A 21,753-nucleotide genomic window follows, 5' to 3' on the forward strand; every position below is an offset into this window, starting at 1 on the left:
CAACCAGTGGATTGTGGGACGAGAACAGATGGATAGTGGGCGGGCTGTCCCACTCCGTGCTCCCAGAACCTGCCCATGCATAGCACTGCTGGAGACCTTAACGCGTCCCCAGGCCACTGTTAGCTTGTTTTTTCCCCATAGGCTTTAGCTCAAACATCACGACCTCAGAGAGGCCTCCCTGGGGCCTCCACGCCCTCATGAGTGCCCCGCCCCCCTCACTCTCCTGTCCAGTGCCTTCTCTTCCTCCCACTCTGCCCCGCTTGTGATCGCAGGTATACTGGGTGTACCGGTTAATAATGTGGATTTTTTTCAATAGATGGAGTTACACATATGTTGATAGATATGCGATTTGATATGTATGCTATTTTGTTGTATCTTTCCTTCAGATGACCACTGGTTCCGATCGATGGCACACGCACTTTCTGAGCAGCACTTCAAAACATACGAAGAAGTGGAAAATTGGGTCTCTGAATGGTCTGCCTCAAAACAAGGTAAGTTCTATTGGGATGGTACCCACAAATTACCTGAAAGATGGGGAAATGTGTAGCTAGCGAGGCACATTACTTTGAATAAAGCACTTTTTATGTTTCTCTTGAAATTATCGTGTTTTCTTTGATTACAAAATCCGCATTTTTAACCGGTTATAAGTAGCTGTTAACTGGTTAAAAATTCGGATTTTGTAATCAAAGAAAACACGATAATTTCAAGAGAAACATAAAAAGTGCATTCAAAGTAATGTCCATCGCTATCTACACATTTCCCCCATCTTTCAGGTAACTTGTGGATGCCGTCCCAATAGAACTTTTCTTGTTTTGAGGCAGACCATTCAGAGACCCAAGTTTCCACTTCTTAGTACATTTTGAAGTGCTGCTCAGAAAGTGCGTGTGCCATCGATCCGAACCAGTGGTCATCTGCAGGAGCGATACAACAAAGTAACATACATATCAAATCGCATATCTATCAACATATGTGTAACTCCCTCTATTGAAAAAAATCCGAATTATTAACCGGTACACCTAGTATACCTGTGATTACTTGGGCATGGACTCCTCCTGGTTGCACTGTGATTCCCTGCCCGCTGGTGCCTTGTCTGAACCGCTCACCACAGATCACGGGCCAGGCACAAGGAGGATGCCCGGTCGTTACTATTCGTATTGAACGAATGCGTTTCCCGTGAGACTAAGGACCCTGATTTGCGGTTTCATTCCAAGTGCCCCAGAGACCTTCTAAGTGTAGGTTGAATCAATCGGTAAAGGAAGAAGGCTGTTAGGGCCGGAGGAAGTGAGAGGAAAGAAAAGGGCGAGAAAGTGAAAGAGAAGTGAAGGGGAGGAGGGGGGAGCAGAGGGGCAGAGGAGAGAGCGGACCGAATGAATGAAGGAGCGCCGCACTGAACGAGTCGCTGAGTTCCGGCTGGGCGGGCGGTGCGTCTTGCTGCACGGGGTCCCGGCCGCTCGCGAAAAAGCCACCTAAGCGGGCGGCGCGATTCGGTCCTCGGGTCACTAAGCGCACTACCAGCGAGGATCTTCGCTGGGGTCCGGGTCCCAGCCCGCAACCGCCCCGCCCCGCCCCGGCGCGCTCGGCATTGTGGGAGTTGTAGTCCTTCCGGCCCCGCGGAGCGCAGCGTGGCGTCGGCACCGGCGGGGCTCCAGCTCGTCTCCCGCTCGGGTCCCGCGGCGTGGGCCGGGCAGCGGCCGGGCAGTGGCTCCGCAGCGCGGGCAGGGGATGTCCGCGCGTCCGCGCCCTCGGGCGGCGGAGTCGCCCCGGCCCCAGCGGTCGCCCCTGCCGCCGGCGCTCCCGGCGCAGGTAAGCGGGTCTCTGGGGGCTGCGGGGCGGAAGGGCGGCCCGGCTGGACCGACCCCGCTACCGGGGAGGAGGTGGGGGCCGGGCGGCTGCAGGCCCGCGATCCCCACGCCCAGCGCCGCGCCGCTGAGGATGCTCTGAGACGCCGGCACCCACCGGCGCCCCACATCTCGGCCCGGCGAGGGGCCCAAGCTTCCCGGCGCTCGCTACGTGCTGAGCGCCGCCGCCTCGTCTGTGTTCGCGGCCCGGGTAGGGCATCACCCTCCTGCCCCCTGTCCCATCGCGGTCTCCTACTTCGTGTAATACCCCCCTCCGCCCCCGCCCCCATCGCCTGCTCCCCGGTGACCCTCCTCCTGGATCCCTTTCCTTGCTTGCTCTCCCTTCCCCCCAACCCTGAGCGTCACCCACTTCCCATATTTCCCTTGGTAACCCTCTCCCCTGCCCCCGAGTGATCAACATAAGCTTCATTCCCTACTGCTGATTGCCTACTTTTCCTGTCAGTAAACACCTTTCTCTTGTCCATCCCCCTTCTCCCCTGACCTCCTGGTGGTCACCATCTTTATTAACCCAACCTCTGCCCTCCCCTTTCCCCCTCAGTCTCCAGAGTGAGCGGATGCTGAAAAAACTGGCCCAGAAAGTGAGGAGGAAAGGTCTCCGGGTCCCCACTGGGGAGGGCTAGCCCCAGAGCAGCTCCTGGCTCCTGGGTGGAGGGGCGGAATGCATTGTTCACCTGGCCCCGCGCTGCCTGCTCCCTGGGGGGCTTCTGGGGTGACCTGGCCTCACCCTAAAAAGGACCAGAAGCTTTTTAGCCTTGGGCAGCCCCTGGACTGGTAATGTGAACTGGATTAACCAGGTCAGAGCTATAGGTCTGCCCCCCCTCCCCCCAGAGGTGTTCATTGTATCAGAAGTTATACTTGATTGGACTTGCTCACCAATTGGCCATGAATTTGAACTTGATTCCCCCAAGCAGACCTTTAAGATCTGGAGTTGCATATTATTAAAGTGCAGAACCGCAATGAGTTGTCCCTGTCCCTAATGAGGGCAGAAATGAAACATGAAAATGAACAGATGTGTGAAGGAAGCCGGAAGTTGCTGTGGCCACTGAGACAGGAGCTGGGGGTGGGGGAGGGGGAATCCATGGGAGATGTGGGTTTGTCACTGGGTGCCACAGGGTCAAATGTTTGAGCCCGTATTTAATCAACTGCCAATCACCCTGCAAATGTAAGGGCTACCTTTAGTGTCATATTTCAGCCGTGAGCATGTTAACCCACCTCTGGGCCCAGGGGCCCGACTGCATTTTTTGGCTCAAAGTAACGGACAGGTCTGAAAAGCCCTAACTTCGGCTCAAGTGCTGTTTATGATCTTGTGAACAGGGTCCGAGCCTGGAGCTCAGGGATCAGGATCTTTTGTTGCCTTTTGTCTACAGCTCAGTCTAGGGAGCCATCGGGGCTGTCCTTGTACAGAATGACGCTTCCCCGAGGAGGGGGTAAGCTGGAGGGGGGTTCAGTGTAGCGATTCCTTCATCCTCTACCCTGCCCTCCAGATCTTCATTTTGATTGCCTTCAACTCTAGTGCTTAGCAGGGCTGAAGGGAACTAACACTTAACAGGTGTTTGTCAGATTATCAGCCTCTCACTCTGAGAACATTTCAGGAAACCTCTCCTCCTGAGAGCGGATGTTTACAAGCCCCAGTTGGGAGTTGAGCTCCGTGATGGGGGAAATCCCTTTTAGTCCAAGTTGCTCGTTGCTGTGCAGGTGATGGTTTCACACTGACGTTCAGGAATCCTGGGGTTCTGTTGCGAGATGGCTTGCAAACAAAACACCTTTCATTCAAATTGTCTTTCCCATCTCCAGAGGAAACAGCTGCCCGTCGTGGTAGGACTGAGAGAGAACCAGGGGCACAGAGGGGTCTCTTTCCATCCAGTGGGGCCCAGCCTTGCCCTCCTCTCCCAAGTCTGTGATGAAATCAAGAACACGTGAGGAAAAAAAAATTAGCGTCTACGCTCCCCAACTCTTGTATTTTTCCTAGGAACATAAAAACCATGCGTGGATATTCAGCACGTGTGTTTGGACTTAATGTTTTTCCTTGTTCCTTCCCAAAGCTGGGAAGATGCAAAGAGGCAGTTAAATGATCACCTAAGGTTTCCCTTTCGTTTTTGGTTTTGCAAGTCTGGGGACCAAAAACAAACAAACAAAAAAATCACTTGAGATGTGTGGCCACAAGAGTGTCCAGAATCTACCTCTAGCTGCTGGAATTTTCTGTCCTGAGTCATCTTTCCCTGAGGCCCTACCTTTGGTTTTGCTGGCTAAGCAAGGTGCATGCCACATGTCACAGCAGTCACCAGCGCACATATTGAATGCTTACCGTGACACGATTGTAAGTGCTTGACATCCGTCATTCATCCTCATTCGGTGAGAAGAGCATTACCCCGTCTTATAGATGAGGAAACTGAGACTTAGAGAGGGGAAGTGACCTGTCTGGGGTTGGGAGGATACTTAGCCCATCTCCAGGTTGGGTTCTTAATCTCTGCTCCATCGCAAGAACTTTTTAGGTCCTGAAAGGGGAGGGCCCAGCTCTCCCACTTTTTTCGTTACTTTCTCACCTTCCTGAGAGAGGAGGGGGCGGGCGGAGCACAAAAGGAATTGTCTGAATTATTTTGCTGCTCGAGATGAGGGGATGCAGGAGCACATAGACCTGGCTGTTCTCACCAGGTTAGAAAAAGCAGGTGGATGGCGGGCTTCAGCTGGGGAAACATGGTGGGGGCTTTGTAGACACGGGCAGTGTGACTGCTGTGCCCTGATCCTACCTTTAGGGTCTAAGGATAATCAGGGTGCTGGACAGTGACCCTGGCCATCAGTAAAACACGTGGGAAAGTCCCTGTGTGTTTGGAGACAGTCAGACCTGAAAGGGCTTTACCTTCCATTCTTTCTCGTCCTGTCACTTTCATAACCTCACGGGTGCGGCCAGTAAGGGGTCTCCCAGGTGAGCAGTTGAAATGCGCAGTGTCTGCCGTGGCTGGGACCCCAGGGAGCCCACTTCCTTTCCCAGTTTGATTGAAGCTCGACCCATGTCAGAAGGGCAGGAGAGATTAAATAAGAATGATGGAGGGCTCGGAAAACAGTCTTAAAGGGCCTTTGCCATTTTTAGAATGCTTTGTGAACCCACATCTCTTTAAAGGGACAGACAGTGAAGGGGATTAAGCATGTATTAAGTAGCTACTATGAAAGTATAGCAGAATGGGTAGCTACCCCTTGGAAGTCGTATGGGATTTGTGTCCCCGGTGTGGCTGCAGGAACTTGGGGGAGTTGTAGGATCTCTGAGCCTCAGTGTCCTCATCTGTGAAATGGGAACTCCACTACCTCCTAAGGATGCTGTAGAATGCATGGACTCCTGTAATAGTCAAACGGTACTCGAGGCAGATGAAACACCGCTGGTCTTTGGGGAAATGGGGACGGTGGTGAAGTGGGAGAGAATACACAAGACTGAGAAGTGTGTCCCCTGCCAACAAGGACCTCATGAAATGATCTGGGACTTCATATTTCACGGGAAGATGTTTCCTGGTGTAAAAATTTATGTTTTGTTCTTTTTTATCCAGGTTTGGACTTAAAAAAAAATCATTTCATAGTGACCACCACCACTCACTAATGTGACACAAAGCAGCTCCTGCCACTCTGCCCAGTCCCTTTGGCCTGGAGTGGGGTGGAGGGCCCAGGCGGCCTCACCCGTCAATGCCACCCTTAGCAGGATCCGAGGAACAGGGGCAGCCATGCCTCCCCCTGCCCCCGCTGCCCCGTGCTAACCTGCAAAGTGTGGGTGCCCTTGGGACCCCAGAGGACTGACTGTCTGACCTTGCTTCACACCCACCACAACAACTCCCCCAAGATGTCGCTCGAGTGGCTGGTGGCCTGGAGCTGGTCGCTGGATGGCCTCCGGGACTGCATCGCCACGGGCATCCAGTCCGTGCGGGACTGCGACACCACCGCCGTGGCCACCGTGGCCTGCCTGCTGGTCCTGTTCGTGTGGTACTGTTACCACGTGGGCCGGGAGCAGCCCTGGCCCTATGTCTCCGTCAATTCCCTCATGCAGGGCCCGGACGCCAACGGGCTGCAGAACGGGTACGTGTACTGCCAGTCCCCCGAGTGCGTGCGCTGCACCCACAACGAGGGCCTCAACCAGAAACTCTACCACAACCTGCAGGAGTACGCCAAGCGCTACTCCTGGTCGGGCATGGGCCGCATCCACAAGGGCATCCGCGAGCAGGGCCGCTACCTCAACAGCCGGCCCTCCATCCAGAAGCCCGAGGTCTTCTTCCTGCCCGACCTCCCCACCACGCCCTACTTCTCCCGGGACGCCCAGAGGCACGACGTGGAGCTGCTGGAGCGGAACTTCCAGACCATCCTGGGCGAGTTCGAGGCCCTCTACAAGGGCTTCTCCAACTGCAGCCTCCCGCAGGGCTGGAAAATGAACAGCACCCCCAGCGGGGAGTGGGTCACCTTCTACTTGGTCAACCAGGGGGTGTGCGTTCCCAGGAACTGCAGGAAGTGCCCACGGACGTACCGCTTGCTCGGCAGCCTTCGGACCTGTATCGGGAACAATGTCTTTGGGAACGCGTGCATCTCCGTGCTGAGCCCCGGGACTGTGATCACGGAGCACTACGGGCCCACCAACATCCGCATCCGATGCCACTTAGGTAGGTATGTTGTGTGGCCGGGGTCCCGGCGCGCACCCTTCTCAGTAGCATTGGCCTGACTTCCGGGGGGGGGGAATCCAGACACCCCGAAAGCTCAGTAGCCAGAATGGTGCTCTGTTCACATCTTTCGCTGTGCTTCTCTCACAAATTGATGAATCACCTGTGAACAGTTTGACATCAAATTCGGGTTAAAAAAAAAAAAAAGGAACTCGTAACCAGTGTGAACCTGATATTGACAGAAGCTCTGTCCAAAGGGAGCTCTCTGTGCTGATGGGCATGGTCTCCGTGCGCACCGTCTGATCCGGTAGCCGCTGGCCCCATGTGACCGCTGAGTGCTAGAAATGTGATTAGTGCCACTGAGGGGCTCAGTTTTTAACTTAATCTGAATTAAAATTTAAATAGCAGCATATGGCTAGTGGCTGATGGGCAGTGGCGCTGCGGAGCCAGAGACGGTTCCAGGGGTCACTGAGGTCCATGGTGATGCGGAGGGCTGTGAAAGATGCCGAGCGCCTCCTGGTACTCAGAGATAAACTGATGCTCCGTGCTGATGCTACTCAGATTCCAGGGCAGTGGGGAAGGCGTGCATCGTGTGCAGCGGTGGTTTTGAGAACAGGGTTGGAGTCGGATTGCCTGTGTTTGCATCCTGGCCCCACCTCGAGCTGGCTGTGTTACTTTGGGCAGGTCACTTCACCTCTCTGAGCCTCAGTTTCCTCATTTGGAAGATCACCTTTTACAGAGTTACTCGGAGGACCCGGGAGGAGATTGTGTGTTATAAAGCATTTGTTCATGCAGAGCATGATAGAGAGGGAGTACTTGCTAAAAGCAGGCTGGCAAACAGCTTGGTAAATGGGGTATTAGTCCCCCAGAATGCCTCGTTCGTTCCTGGTGAGTCATGATAATGGCTTGGTTACCGCGGCGATGGCACCTCGGGTTGGCATCCCAGACTGGAGGAGTGTGCCGGGAGCCAGGCCAGCTCTGGGGAGTTTGCAGCGCTGCCCGGGCATCAGGATGGAGCGAGGAGAAACACACAAGGAGCCCGATGTGGCCAGAGCAGGGTTCATCATTACTCCCACAGAGGAACCTCGGGGTGCACTGGGGGGCCCACATGCCCATGCCCCCCCACGCGTCCCCCCCCCGCCCCCGCTTCACTCACCCAGAGCCCTCTGCTTCTCCTGTTCTCTCTGGGGATTACGAATAAAGTGTGGCTTCAACAGAGGGCTTCACTGCTTTAAAAAGCAAAAGGAACGAGATTCGAGCAGTTGACACCTTGAGTATTTCAAGAGGACAGACAGAGCAGGGTCGAGGTGGCCTGGTTTCGTGTGTCTCTCTGTGCCTCAGTTTCCTCATCTGTGAAATGGGGAGATAGTACTTATCTCACAGGATCATTAGAGGGTTACATAAAGTAATACCTCCTATGGCTGCTCGACACAGTGCCTGGCCCGCGACAGCATTGGATAAGCAGTTGCTGGTAGCCCTGAGGATCTGACACCAGGCTGGACCGTGTGATAAAGAACCCATGAGACACGGTCTCTGCCCTCGGGAACAATGGGGAATGAGCAGACTGCGGAAGCAAATGCGCCTGGAGCCCGATTGGTCCGCCCTATTTGCTGAGTGACCTTGGAGCTGCCCGCTCTCCTCTGGAATGGAGGTAGTGATCCCTGCCTGAGGGCTGGTGGAGGCCTGGCAGTGCTGTGAGTGGGAAGTGCTTGGCAGGTCGGGAGCGGTCAGGTCAAGGGGCCACGAGTAACCTAAGAGTGGAGCTGGTCATCCAAGTGACGGGTCGTGATCAGTGAAATCACTGTGCCAGGCACCAGGGTGCTCTCTGAGGTCAGAGGACGAGAGGCCTGCAGGTGGGCTGCTCAGGGCAGGTGGTTTGGCCTTGAAGGGTGCAGTTGGGCAGGAGGCTTCCCTTGGGGGTTGGGGAGCCATGTCTGGCTTGCTGGGGTGACCAGTGGTGGAGGAGGCCGGGGTTGGAGAGGTCGGGTGGGACCAAACCACAGAGTCTCCTCCTGCTCCCCCAGCAGGCTCGGTATTAAGGCTGTGGCAATGGGGAACAACGCTGTTCTAAAAGGCTTCCGTCTATGTTTTCTAAAAACTTCAAAATGATGCAGGGAAGGGCGTTTGAGGATAGGTGAGGTGGAACTCCGGGTAGGCGTGCTGAGTAGGAAGGGCTGGTGGCGAGAACCAAAGATTTGCCTCCTGTGTATTCATGCCTGTTGTGCAGCCATGCAATTTAAGTGTGTGTAAGTCACACCCACACGGGTCCCTTTATGACCTGTCCTTCCCTCCTTGGCCAGCTAGTTACTGGCCACCAGAAAAAGTGGGCCACGTCATGCTCCCAGGGCAGCAGGAAACCTGGGAAGGCGTCCCATTGGAGTGTGGCTAGTCCCGAGGCCAGGCGAGCTCCGTGGTTGGCTCTGCTCAACGTTTCCTTCTTTCCACGGTCATGCCCACATTCAGATCCACCCAGGAAGGAAATAAGGGTGTGTTTGAGTCACGTGACCTTGAGTATTGACAGAGAGGGAGGCCAGAGAACGAGGTCAGAAACAGGGCCAGCAGGATAGGTGTCTGGTGGCCACACCTCTGCCAGTTACCTGGCTGTAGGTGGCGGAGGTACTTGTGGTTTCTGGAGTGCCAAGCCTTGTTCTCCTTTTCTGCCTGCCATCTGCGCTGTGACTGGTGGTACTGGCCCTCCAGCCACTGCGCCTCATGTGCCCAGTCATGTGCTGAGCCCTGTCCTGCGCTACCTCCAGAGGTGGTGTCATTCAGCCTTGATTCCACGCAGAACCAGGTGTCCAGCTTGGCCACCACCCAGCATTGGGGGTGGCGGGGGGGGTGGTGGAGCTGGGACGTCCTGCCCGCACTGCCACAAATCTCTAGGAAGCAGCCTCTGACCACTACCAGGCAGGTGTCACCGGGGAGGCAGGCACTCATCCAAAGGGCTAACCCTCAGGAAAGGGTAGATAAAAATGCATATTCAGCAAATTCTCACTAAATAAGCACAATTCGACTCCCAATTTTCTTCCGTGCGTATGCTGTCAGGTTTCTGGGCCAGCGGATCAGCTGGTGTTTGCCTTGCCCACCCTCAGTGTCAGCGCCAGCCTTCTGAAGTGGGCCTGGCGGGCAGAGCCTTTTCTCCACCTTCTCCTGACTCCGTCAGTGGTTGGTGGGGAAGGCAGCAAACCCTAAGCCACAGAGAGGCCTGGGCATGTGGGACTGGCCCAGGCCATGTGCGGGGCCTGTCTCAAACGCAGGAGCCACCTGGATTCTCATTTGGGGGAGTATTGATTACTTCTGCCCACTAAACTGGTTTGTGAGCAAGAGGCAGGAATGGTGGGCCACTGGAGGCTGGAGCAAAGTGGGGGTGGGGTGGGGGGAGGCAGAGGAGAGGAACAGGGGGCTGGCAAGCCAGCAAGACACACCATTTTTCTGTTTTACCATGGCGCATGGCAATCAGTCATTTAGTGTCTCAGAGAAAGGGGTGCTTCTCTCTGAAACCCTGGGGTGGACTGTCCCTGCAGAGAAGCACCGTCCTAAAGGCCTTCTCCACCTGCACCAGCCAGTGCGGTCATGCATGAAGGGGACGTGGCCTGTGGGGCTCTCTTCCTTTGAGCCAGCGGCTGGACCCCTAACCCCCAGCAGTTAATAGTAGTGGGAGGTCGTGGTTTCAGAGTCAGAACAGACAGTCTCAGCTGATTCAATGAAATGTGCTATTGATGGTTGAAACTTACCATTAACTGCAGGAAAATCTACATCCACTTACCTACTACTGCCACTAACGTAATAGCCAGCATTTATATCATGCTGGCCAGTGTTATAAGAGCCTGTTCTTCGGAGCCAGACAGTTTGGATTCAAATCTCAGCTCCTGCCAGGACTAAATAGTGACCTCCAGCAGGTCCTTTAACTTCTCTGTATCCGCTTGCTCCGTCTGGGAAGTAGGTGAAGTGAGGTCTGTGAAGTGTTTATTTAACACAAGCCTGCACACAGTCAGTCTTCAGATATTAGTAGCAAGGACAGTGGTCGAGCAGCACTGGCAGGTAAGTATGCTAATATCCCCTCTTTACAGACAAGGAGGCTGTGGCTCAGAGAGGGCGAGTGCTTGCCCAAAGTCACACAGCAGATGCGAGTCAGAGTCAGTGATCTGATCCCAGGGCCTCTGTCCTTCCCAGGGCTCCGCGCGGCCTGTGTTAGAATTCTTACTGCATTCCTGCTTCCCGGAACCATCCATTTTTGGCTCCGAGAGTGCATTAAAATACCCTGCCTGTGAGAGAAAAGGCTGTGTCGTGTTTGTCATAAGGGACATTGCTGACTGGCCCAAGGGCGTGCTTGTCACTGAGGACTGATGAGAGCATCACAGTCCCAGCCCTCCTCCAAGGCAGTGTTTCCCCAGACCTTTGGATTGGCGACAGGACGCGAACGCGCATGCTCAGCAGCACTTCCGGCAGACCCTCTCCTGGGCCGGGCACCAAACATGGGCCTCACCACTGGCGCTTTAAGCATATGGCTCCGGCCCTGACCAGTTTGGCTCAGTGGATAGAGCGTCGGCCTGTGGATTGAAGGGTCCCAGGTTCGATTCCAGTCAAGGGCATGTACCGTGGTTGCGGGCACATCCCCAGTGGGAGGTGTGCAGGAGGCAGCTGATCGATGTTTCTCTCTCATCGATGTTTCTAACTCTCTATCCCTCTCTCTTCCTCTCTGTAAAAAATCAATAAAATATATTAAAAAAAAAAAAAAAAAGCATATAGCTCCGCAGAAGGTGTCGGTCCAACGCCTCCTAAAGCTCAGGCGTTCTCTTGCGGGTGTCCTCCGGTTTCCCAGAACGGAGCCAGGGAAACCTCGATTAACAACATGCCATTCTCAGGCCTGAAAATGGATTGAAGGGTTGGAACCCAAAGAGGAGGGCACCGTGTGAGCCTTTGCGTCTTTGATCTCACCCAGAGCAGCCCTAGAGGTGGGACTGTAGGAAACATGATTAGTGAAAGGCAGGGTTCTGAACCTGCTCCCTCAGTTTCCCGTGGTCCCACGGTTGGTCTTCAGGAGTCTTCAAAGTGTAGGGCAAACCTCGGTTCCTGGCTTTAGCAGAGGAGCCCAGGACCCAGAACAGGTTGAGCCAACGGAGGAATAAGTTTTTCCAAGGAGTACGGAGCGGGTCCAGGTGCTTACCCCGCATTTGCCCTATTGATCTACCCCCCTCCCCATATAGAGACCCCGAGGGGGGGTGGAAGTCGAGAGCTGCCCGCCTCCAAACTTCCGGCCACCCCTGACTTCCGGCCCCACGACTTCCGGCCACCCTGACTTCCGGCCATGCCTGATCCCGCCTGCCTTCACACTCCGCTCTACTTTTCCCCCCAAGGTCTGAAAACTCCAAGTGGCTGTGAGCTGGTGGTGGGGGGCGAGCCCCAGTGTTGGGCAGAAGGCCGCTGCCTTCTCTTTGACGACTCTTTCCTACACACCGCATTCCATGAAGGTGAGTGCCTGTCTTCCCTATCGCCGCTCTTTTATTTATTTACTTTATTAAATTGATTGCGGTGACACTGGTCAACGTGAAGATAGAGGTTTCATGTGTGAATTTTTACGTTACCAATCTGTCTATTGCACCGTGTGCCCACCACCCAAAGTCAAATCTTCTCCTGTCACCTCATATTAGGACCCCCTTCCTTCTGGAGCCACCACTCTGCTGTTTGTGTTCGTAAGTTTCAGTTTTATATCCCCCATAGAAGTGAAATCATACGGTTCTTAGCTTTTTCTGTCTGACTTATTTCATTTAGCATAATGTTCTCAAGGTCCATCCACATTGTTGCAAATGGCGCTATTTCATGCTTCCTTATGGCTGAGTAGCATTCCATTGTGTATATGGACCACATCATCTTTATCCCAGGACGCTTTGGTTGTTTCCATGTCATGGCCACCGTGAATAATGTTGCAGTGAACATAGGGGTGCATAATCTTTACGAATACATGATTTCGAGTTTTTCATGTATATACCCAGGAGTGGGGTTGCTGGGTCATATGGTAGCTCTATTCTTAATTTTTTGAGGAATCACTGGAATTGCTTTCCACAGTGGTTATATCAGTCTACATTCCCACTAGCAGCGAATGAAGGTTCCCTTTCTCCCCACAACCTCTCCAACACTTGTTATTGCTTGTCTTTTTGATAACGGCCACTCGGACAGGTGTAAGGTGGCCTCATTGTAGTTTTGATTTGCATTTCCCTAATTGCCAGGGAAGTTGAACATCTTTTCATATATCCTGGGAGAGGTGTATTTTCAGGTCCTTTGCCCACTTTTTGATTGGGTTGGTTGGTTGGTTGGTGTTGAGTTTTACGAGTTCTTTATGTATTTTGGAAATTAAACCTTTGTCGGAGCAACTGTTTGCAAATATCATCTCCCATCTGGTTGGCTGCGTGTTTGCTTTGTTGTCAGTTTCTTTTGCTGTGCAGAAGTTTTTTAGTTTGATATAGTTCCATTCATTATTTTTGCCTTTACCTCCCGTACCTTTAGGGTAAAGTCTATAAAATGTCCTGTTCGGCCCAGCTCCATAAGTCTGGTACCTATACTTTCTTCTTTGTAACTTAGAGTTTCGGGTCTTATGTGTAGGTCTTTGATCCATTTTGAATTAATTTATGTACATGGGGACAAACTGCAGTCCAGTTTCATTCATTTGCATGTGGCTTTCCAGTTTTCCCAGCACCATTTATTGAAGAGACCACCTTTACTCAAATGTGCATTTCTGGCTCTTTTGTCGAAAATTACCTGTCCATATGCATGTGGTTTCATAGCTGGGTTCTTCATTCTGTTCCATGGACTTGTGTGTCTGTTTCTCTGCCAATACCATGCTGTTTCGATTATTGTAGCTCTGTAGTGTAATTTGAAGTCAGGTACCATGATACCTCCAGCTTTGTGTTTTTTTGTGTGTGTTTTTTTTGTTTTTTTTCCCAGCATGGCTTTGGCTACTCTGGGTCTGTAGTGGTTCCATACAAATCTGATGATTTCTTGTTCTAGTACTTTAAAAAATGACATGGGATTTTGATGGGGATTGCATTAAATCTGTATATTGCTTTGGGTAATATGGCCATTTTAACTATGTTGATTCTTCCAATCCATGAACATGGGGTATTTTTCCATTTTGTTGTGTCTTTTTCAATCTTTTTTAGTAATGCTTTGTAACTTGTAGTATATAGATCTTTCACATTCTTTGTTAAGTTTAATCCTACCTCAACATAATAAAGGCCATATGTGATAAACCCTCATCTGATATCATACTTAGTGGTGAGAAACTGAAAGCTTTTTCCCTAAGATCAGAAACAAGACAAGGATGTCCACTCTCACCACTCTTATTCAACATAGTGCTGGAAGTCCTAGCCAGAGCAATGAGGCAAGAGAAAGAAATAAGAGGCATTCAAATAGGGAAGGAAGAAGTCAAACTGTCACTTTTTGCAGATAGGAAACCCTAAAGACTCTACCAAAAAACGACTAGAAACAATAAACAAATGCAGTCAGGTTGCAGGATACAAAATCAATGTGCAAAAACCCATTGCCTTCCTGTATTCTAACAACAAAACTTCAGAGAAAGAAATGGAAAAGACCATTCCTTTTGCAATAGCAACCAAAAGAGTAAAATACCTAGGTATTGCTGCCCTTTTATTTTTTTATTTTTTATTTATTTATTTTTTTAAAATATATTTTATTGATATTTTACAGAGAGGAAGGGAGAGGGATAGAGAGTTAGAAACATCGATCAGCTGCCTTCTGCACACCCCCTACTGGGGATGTGCCCGCAACCAAGGTACATGCCCTTGACCGGAATCGAACCTGGGACCTTTCAGTCCGCAGGCCGACGCTCTATCCACTGAGCCAAACCGGTTTCGGCGGTATTGCTGCCCTTTTAAAATGAACTTTATTTTTAAAGAAGTTTTAGGTTTCCAGGAAAATTGAGCAGAAAGTATACAGCACCCTCCCTCATCCCGATACACAATTTCCACTTTTATTAGCATCTGGCATTAGCGTGGTGCATCTGTTACAACTGATGTGCTCATAGTAACACGTTGTTGTTAACTAAGTTGATAGTCTGCACCAGGGTTCACTCTGTGTTGTACATTCTGTGGGTCTTGACAAACGGATAATGACCCGTATGGACCATGACAGGATCACACGGAATAGCTTCAGTCCCTAAGTGTCTTGTGCTCTTGCATACCCCTCTCCCTCTGCCTGCTCCTGTTATGCACTCTGCTTGGAACCGTAGGAAGCCAGGATCACATTCCTGATCAGAGAGCAGGAACTCTTCCGATCTGTGCTCGAAAGCTAACCGTGGGTCCTGGCTTCGCGCTGTTCGAACCTCTCCTCTCTCACCCCCATCCCAGGTGCCGCGGAGGATGGCCCCCGGGTGGTTTTCATGGTGGATCTGTGGCATCCGAATGTCGCCGCGGCTGAACGGCAGGCCCTGGATTTCATCTTTGCTCCAGGCCGATGAGAACACTTCCCGCGCCACGTCGGCGAGAGTGGCCTGGGGCCAGCCTGGACAGCCTGTGGGACGGTCCAGCGCCCACGTGTTACGATCCCATGCTCAGAAACCTGCCTCGACAGAAAGCGCTCATTCGGGATTTTTATACTGTGTGGGGTCCCTCTTTCCTTCCGTTGTTAGTGGGAAATTTCAGCTTGTATTTCCTTAGAGGTCTTTTTCCTTCCGTTCGTTTGCTTCTGTGGTTCGTTTCCGCCTAATGGCGCGGTACTGCGCTCTGCAGCCAGAGGCTTGGTGCCCCTGTTGTCAGCGTCACGTTGCTCCTTGTTTTTTTCAGTGATCAGATGGTTCTTTGTCTGAATGTAACAACGTAAAACTTCCTGTGGTCACCATGGAAAACAGAAAACACTGCAAACCAGAGCGCTGGAGAACATGGCCTCTGCTGCTGTCACCGCCCCAAGGGGGACTTCCCCACCCCCGAGGCAGGGGGAGGCTGCAGTCCCTGCCCCCGGCCAGCTGCATGGGCAGGGTGGACGTGGTCAGGGGCATGGCCTGGGCAAATGTCACCATCCGCTCACCCCACCGCAAACCCTGTCTGCCTGATGGCGGAGAGAATGCGGCTGCGGGACCAGAGGCTGTTCTGCGACACGGCTCTCCTTCAGAGCGGAGGCTGGTGTCCTCGGGCGGGGCTCCCACGATCAGCCGCAGAACGTGTGCTTCACTTACCTCACTGCCTACAGAAGCCCCACTGCCACCCGGGCCTGCACAGTCCCCATTTTAGCCGTTTTGACGATGAACTCTGAGACCGCCTGGTTGGCCCGTTGGAGCTGTGGCGGGCCAAGACTTCACGTGTCCAGCGACATGTGGGAAGCCTTTCTCTGGCAGAACTGGAACTCTAGGTGTGACCCAAGTGTCTGTTTCGTTTGGAGTTTTGTTGCCTATGATTTTCCGTTTACCTGTCTGTACATAAATGTTCAAACGCTGGACTCAGAAACAGTGGGAGAGTCAGCCCTGAGGCCCTGTTGTTGCAAAGGCTTGAGCTGAGTGATGGCAGCCGAAGCGAACGTGTGCGCGAGGATCCCCGGAAGACCGACAGACCCAAAGGACCCTGATCCCGGAGCTGGCCTGGCCCTTCCATCTCCTGTGATGGGCACGGCCAGGTGGGGGCGCTAAGTCTGGAAACATCCTCCTGTTAGCTGAGGTGTGGAGGACAGCCTCCTCCATCCAGACTAGATGCCGGTTTGCATCACGGATAACGGCAGTGTCAGGTCAGTGAGGCTGTGGCGCAGTACGAATACAAGCCTGTCACAGGTGCAGGTCCCGTGTTTCCATCCACATGGAAGCCAGCAGCTTCTGTGAGAGGTAACCACGACCTGAAGTGCCCTAGCGCAGTGGTCGGCAGACTCATTAGTCAACAGAGCCAAATATCAACAGGACAACGATTGGAATTTCTTTGGAGAGCCAAATTTTTTAAACTTAAACTTCTTCTAACGCCACTTCTGCAAAATAGACTCGCCCAGGCCGTGGTATTTTGTGGAAGAGCCACACTCAAGGGGCCAAAGAGCCGCATGTGGCTCGCGAGCCGCCGTTTGCCGACCACAGCCCTAGTGGATCCTAGCAAGTGTGTCCGCGGTTGAGTCAAACATCTGCGAGAGATTTTTCAGTGATTAGAGTGCAGGAAAGGGCAGACCTTTCAAAACACCTGAAGTCTTTTCACTTGTATTTGTTAAAGAATCACTGAGGTGCATGATTTCTATACATACCGGCCGCTCTGCGTTTACAAAGCCAACCGCCTGTGCAGGCACCTGGCTGCCTGTGCTCGTGTGACGTGATGGGGAACAGGAGATCAATAAAGGGTCTTGCTGAAAACCACAGCGCAATGGTGACGTCGTCTGTTGGGCAGGACCCCTGAGCGGGGCACACATCTGAGTTGGAGGCTCTTGGTTTTTGGATGGTGTCACAGCGGCAGGCGGGACCCTAACAGGATAGTGACTGAAGCAGGATGTTCTAAAATAATGGGTGTGGGGCGGGAGAAACATGAACAGGCCTACGGAAGGTTAAGGAATTCCGGTGTCACCCTGGCAAAGAACAAGGACTCAGGCCAGGAAAGCTGGTGCCAGGACTCCATGCCAGGTGCTCCTTCCCACGTGACCTCTGGCCAGTCCCGGAGCCTCAGATCGCACCTCTGTAGGGATGGTTCCTGGCAGGCAAAGCAACAGCGCTGGTTCCCTTCCTGCCATGGCCTTGGTTCCAGGCAATTGCAGAGAAACAGGTGAGGAGGCAGGATGGGTGAGGCAGAGGTGGATGAACACATCTGGTGGGGGCGGGGTGGACAGGGCAGCCAGTGGCTCCTTTCCACGCCTGTAGAAGCAGGTTCCTCAGTAGCTACAATTGGAAAATTTTCCCCTTTGTCTTAGAAGAGGGACAGATGGCCCTGGTGGCCTGGAACCCCAGGAGCGGTCTGGCTGCCCGGTGTTTTCCCACGCAAGCCCGTTCCCAGCCCACAGCCCTGGCTGGGCTGCCTCGGCAAACGGAAGAGCAGCACTCGCCTGAGACCACGGTGTCTCTCTCCTCCAGGGTGCATCGCCAACGAGGCAGCTGCTGAAGTAACTTATGTGCCTCAGCCTGGGATGCTCAAGGCGACAAAGGGGCCGGCCTGTCTGCCCAGCTCAAGTGAGAAGCCCTGCCTCTATCCCGATGCAGCTGGCATCAGCTCCAAGGCCAGTCTGCACAAGGTCACATCCCACGTCTCCCAGGCACCTGCTCACCATCCCCAAACTCATCTGGATTCTCTGGGTTCTGAGCCCCTTGGTGACTGTGGCCACACCTGTAATGAGTACCCTGCAGCTTGGAGTGGCGGTGGGGGGAGGCGGTACGCCTAATCCACTGGTTCTTGACTTTGGCTGCACAATACAATCAGTATTTTGAGAAATACAGATGCCCAGAGCATTTCATTTCTTGGTTCCGGGGTACGGTCCTGTCCCGGTGTTTGTTTTAACCCTTTACCTGCCTTGATGCTCATGTGTAACTGGAACCGAGGGTTGCTGCCCTGAATAGCAAAAATAGAAAAGCCTTTGGAGCCAGCCAGCTTGAGATGAGGGTCTGGGCCGGGCCCCTGTGTGACCATGGGCAGGCCACCCCCCTGGCCTCGAGGGGACGGTCAGTGTTTTTTTTTTTTTTTGTTTGTTTGTTTGTTTTTTAAATATATATATATATTATTGATTTTTTTTACAGAGAGGAAGGGAGAGGGATAGAGAGTTAGAAACATCAATGAGAGAGAAACATCGATGAGAGAGAAACATCGATCAGCTGCCTCCTGCACATCCCCCACTGGGAATATGCCCGCAACCAAGGTACATGCCCTTGACCGGAATCGAACCTGGGACCCTTTAGTCCACAGGCCGACGCTCTATCCACTGAGCCAAACCGGTTAGGGCTGGTCAGTGTTTTAAACACACTTATCCAGCAGCACCCTGTGAGCCCCTCACAAGACTGTAACATCCCTATCCTCAGACCTTGGGTTTCCAGGAGGTGACCCAGCCCCAGTTGCAGGGCTTTATGATCCAGAACTGACCAATCAGAGCCTTTCAAACTCTTGGCTATTCAGAGATTGCGCCAGGGCTGGGCACATGACCCTCTCCGCACCCATCAAAGCCTTTTAAACGCCTGGGCAGTCAGATTGGGTCAGGGCTGGGCATATGATTCAAATCCTTTTTGCTGGGACCATTGAGAAAGAGAGGCAACTTGTCAGTGGTGGACGTGGGGATCTAGTGCAAAGAAAATCTGAGAGTGGCCCTGACCGGTTTGGCTCGGTGGATAGAGCGTCGGCCTGCGGACTGAAAGGTCCCAGGTTCGATTCCGGTCAAGGGCGTGTGCCTTGGTTGCGGGCACATCCCCAGTGGGGGGTGTGCGGAGGGCAGCTGATCGATGTTTCTCTCTCATCGATGTTTCTAACTCTCTATCCCTCTCCCTTCCTCTCTGTAAAAAATCAATAAAATATATTTAAAAAAAAAAAAAAAGAAAAGAAAATCTGAGAGTGAAAGCCACAGAGAAAAAGAGATCCCCCCCGCACCAGCCCCAACCGTGGGGATCATCTGAGTCCTAACTAACTTTTCCTGGAACCAGCTCTACCTCTGGACTTTTCAGTTACATGAGCCAATAAGCTCCCCCCTTTATTCTTTTCTTTTTTAAAGTCCTTATTGTTGGAAATATTACATATGCTCCCTCTTTTCCCCCATTGACCCCTTCTAGCCCGCCCTGCCCCTGCCTTCACCACCCTATTGTGCGTGTCCATGGGTTATGCTTATAGATATGCATACACATTTTTTGGTTGATCTCTTCCCATCCACCCTCCCCCGCCTTCCCTCTGAGGTTCCGCAGTCTGTTCTATGATTCCATGTCTCTGGATCTATTTTGCTCATCAGTTTATTTTGTTCATTAGATTCCATATATGAGTGAGATCATGTGATACTTGTCTTTCTCTGACTGGCTTATTTCACTTAGTATAATACTCTTCAGGTTCCTCCATGCTGTCTCAAAGGGTAAGAGATCCTTCTTCTTTACTGCTGCGTAGTATTCCATGGTGTAAATGTACCACAGCTTTTTTATCCATTCGTCTACTGATGGGCACTTGGGCTGTTTCCAGATCTTAGCTATTGTAAATTGCGCTGCTATGAACGTAGAGTGTACATATTCTTTCTGATTGGTGGTTTAGGTTTCTTAGGATATATTCCTAGAAGTGGGATCACTGAGTCAAATGACAGTTCCGTATTTAATTTTTTGAGGAAACTCCGTACTGTTTTCCACAGTGGCTGCTCTAGTCTGCATTTCCACCAGCAGTGCACGAGGGTTCTCTTTTCTCCCCTTCCTCACCAGCACTTATTGGTTGTTGATTTGTTGCTGGTAGCCATTCTGACAGTGTGAGGTGAGACCTCATTGTTGTTTTAATTTGCATCTCTCTGATGATCGGTGACCTTGAGCATCCCCCTTTATTCTTAAGCCAAGTTTGAGTCGTGGTTTCTATCCCTTGCCACCAAAAAGTCCTAATCCACTCTGTGAGCCTCATCTGTAAAATGAGCCCAATGCCTACTTTCAGGCTTAAGACAATATGGCAAATTCTGGGTGGGTTGGGCAGGCTCCATACATATTTTTAAAATGTAAATACGAGAAGCAAAGGTAAGTACAAAATGCTGTTTTCTAAGGACCTCTGCGGCTTGCCGCCAGCAACCCCCATAACATCTACCTCCCCAGCGGAGTCTTGCTAAGCAGATGTGAGCGCAGGGAGCAGGACAGAATAAGGCCACATATTTTCGAGCTGCTGACAGATGGCAGTGAGAATACTCAGACAGATTGTAGCATTCGGTGGCAGGAGGCAGCACACACGGGTTGACTGATTTTCTGCCTCCCTCCCAGGCACACACATTGGTCCTGATTTCTCATTACCCCCCACCTTCCCCGTGTTTCCACACTTCCGATGCCTTAGCCACCCCGATTCAAGGTGAGGGCCTTCCTCCTTGAGCACAGAGAGCACCGTGCACTCTAGAAGATTCCTCCACATACAGTATTTCCACACGAACACGGACAGCCACGCGGGTAAGGAGGGACGGTTGTGCACACCGAACAGGAGAAACGGGCTCAGAGCGGGCAGCTGATGTGACCAAGGTCATGAGGCGGCTGGAGGACAGCGGCAGTGAGAAACCAGGTAGCCAAGTAAACTCGGCCGTCTTGAACTCAAACATACATTCAGGCCTCTCTGCACCGCCTGCAGCGGGACGCCCTGCACAGGGATGCCTGGAAGGCCGGCTGCCTCCTCAGGACACCCAGCTGCACTCTTTTGCAAAGAGGGCCCACAGTATGCCACGCTTTTAAATGCACTGCGTCTTCCTTTCCATTCTAAAGAACATGACGCTGGGGTTGAGAGAAACGAAGTAACTTGGATCCGTTTCCAGGGCAACACGTCGCAGAGCTGTGATTGGAACCCAGGACTCTGACACCAGGCCCACAGGTGCTGTTGCCCCTGGAACTGGCTGGAGATGAAGGATGTCCATTCAGACCAAAGTGCCTCTTTGCCAGCACACAGATGGCTCTGTCACCCTCCTCCTGCCCGCGGCCTCGCTGGGTCTCCTGCTCAGGGCCCCAAGCCCTTCCCGGCCCGCACTCCTCACCGGATTGTGAAGACTCACCTTAAAGGGAGGCACCTGGCTGCCTGAGCACGGACTCAGAAACCAAAGCATTTCGTATTAAAAGCATTTCTAACCCAATGGCAGCCCTGGGAAAATAGATGGCAAGAGAGGTTTCTGGATGCGAAACAAATAAGATTAAGATCTGCCAGTGGCCTGCCATGTAGGAAGGCCCAGCGGCAGGCAGCGATTTTCTTGTGAGACATCTTGTGTGAAGGGTCCTTGAATCAGACGGTTCGCTGAGCTACCGGTGGGCGGATGAAAATGGGTCCAGCCTCCAAACTGTCCCCGTTTCACCACACGACAGCTTGTAATCCACCCAGCTCGACTCTGGGGGCGTCAGCTCTGGAGCAAGAGGAAAAGCTGGGCGGCTTAAAAATGCCCCCCAAGGAAAAGGAAAAGCGACGTGTTATGTGTAAGTTAGTCCTGAAGGTTCCTTGCGTGGTTGGGCGTGAAGACCTGTGATGAATGTTTTCTTGGAGAACTTAGCAGAGAAGTGGGAAAATAGGTATTTATCGTAGCTGGAGGTGCAGTCCTCCTCCCCGTGGGAAGATGGCCCCCTGGGCCAGCCAGTGGCAGGAGGGTCGGGAGAGGGGGCTGTGGGCGAGCCTTGCGGGAGCTGGTGC

General features: G+C 52.5%; 1 protein-coding gene across 1 annotated transcript; it reads left to right on the forward strand.

The window, feature by feature from the left end:
- The first annotated feature begins 1,610 nt into the window (after nucleotides 1-1,610).
- Nucleotides 1,611-16,822, forward strand: ASPHD2 (aspartate beta-hydroxylase domain containing 2). Its single transcript, XM_080650047.1, has 4 exons — nucleotides 1,611-1,803; nucleotides 5,396-6,490; nucleotides 11,845-11,958; nucleotides 14,851-16,822. The coding sequence occupies exons 2-4, from the start codon at nucleotides 5,683-5,685 to the stop codon at nucleotides 14,958-14,960; spliced, it is 1,032 nt and encodes a 343-aa protein (XP_080506173.1). The 5' UTR covers nucleotides 1,611-1,803; nucleotides 5,396-5,682; the 3' UTR covers nucleotides 14,961-16,822.
- Nucleotides 16,823-21,753: the final 4,931 nt, after the last annotated feature.

Source organism: Plecotus auritus (assembly GCF_963455305.1).
Source record: "Plecotus auritus genome assembly, chromosome: 13".
In the NCBI taxonomy this organism is placed as follows: domain Eukaryota; kingdom Metazoa; phylum Chordata; class Mammalia; order Chiroptera; family Vespertilionidae; genus Plecotus; species Plecotus auritus.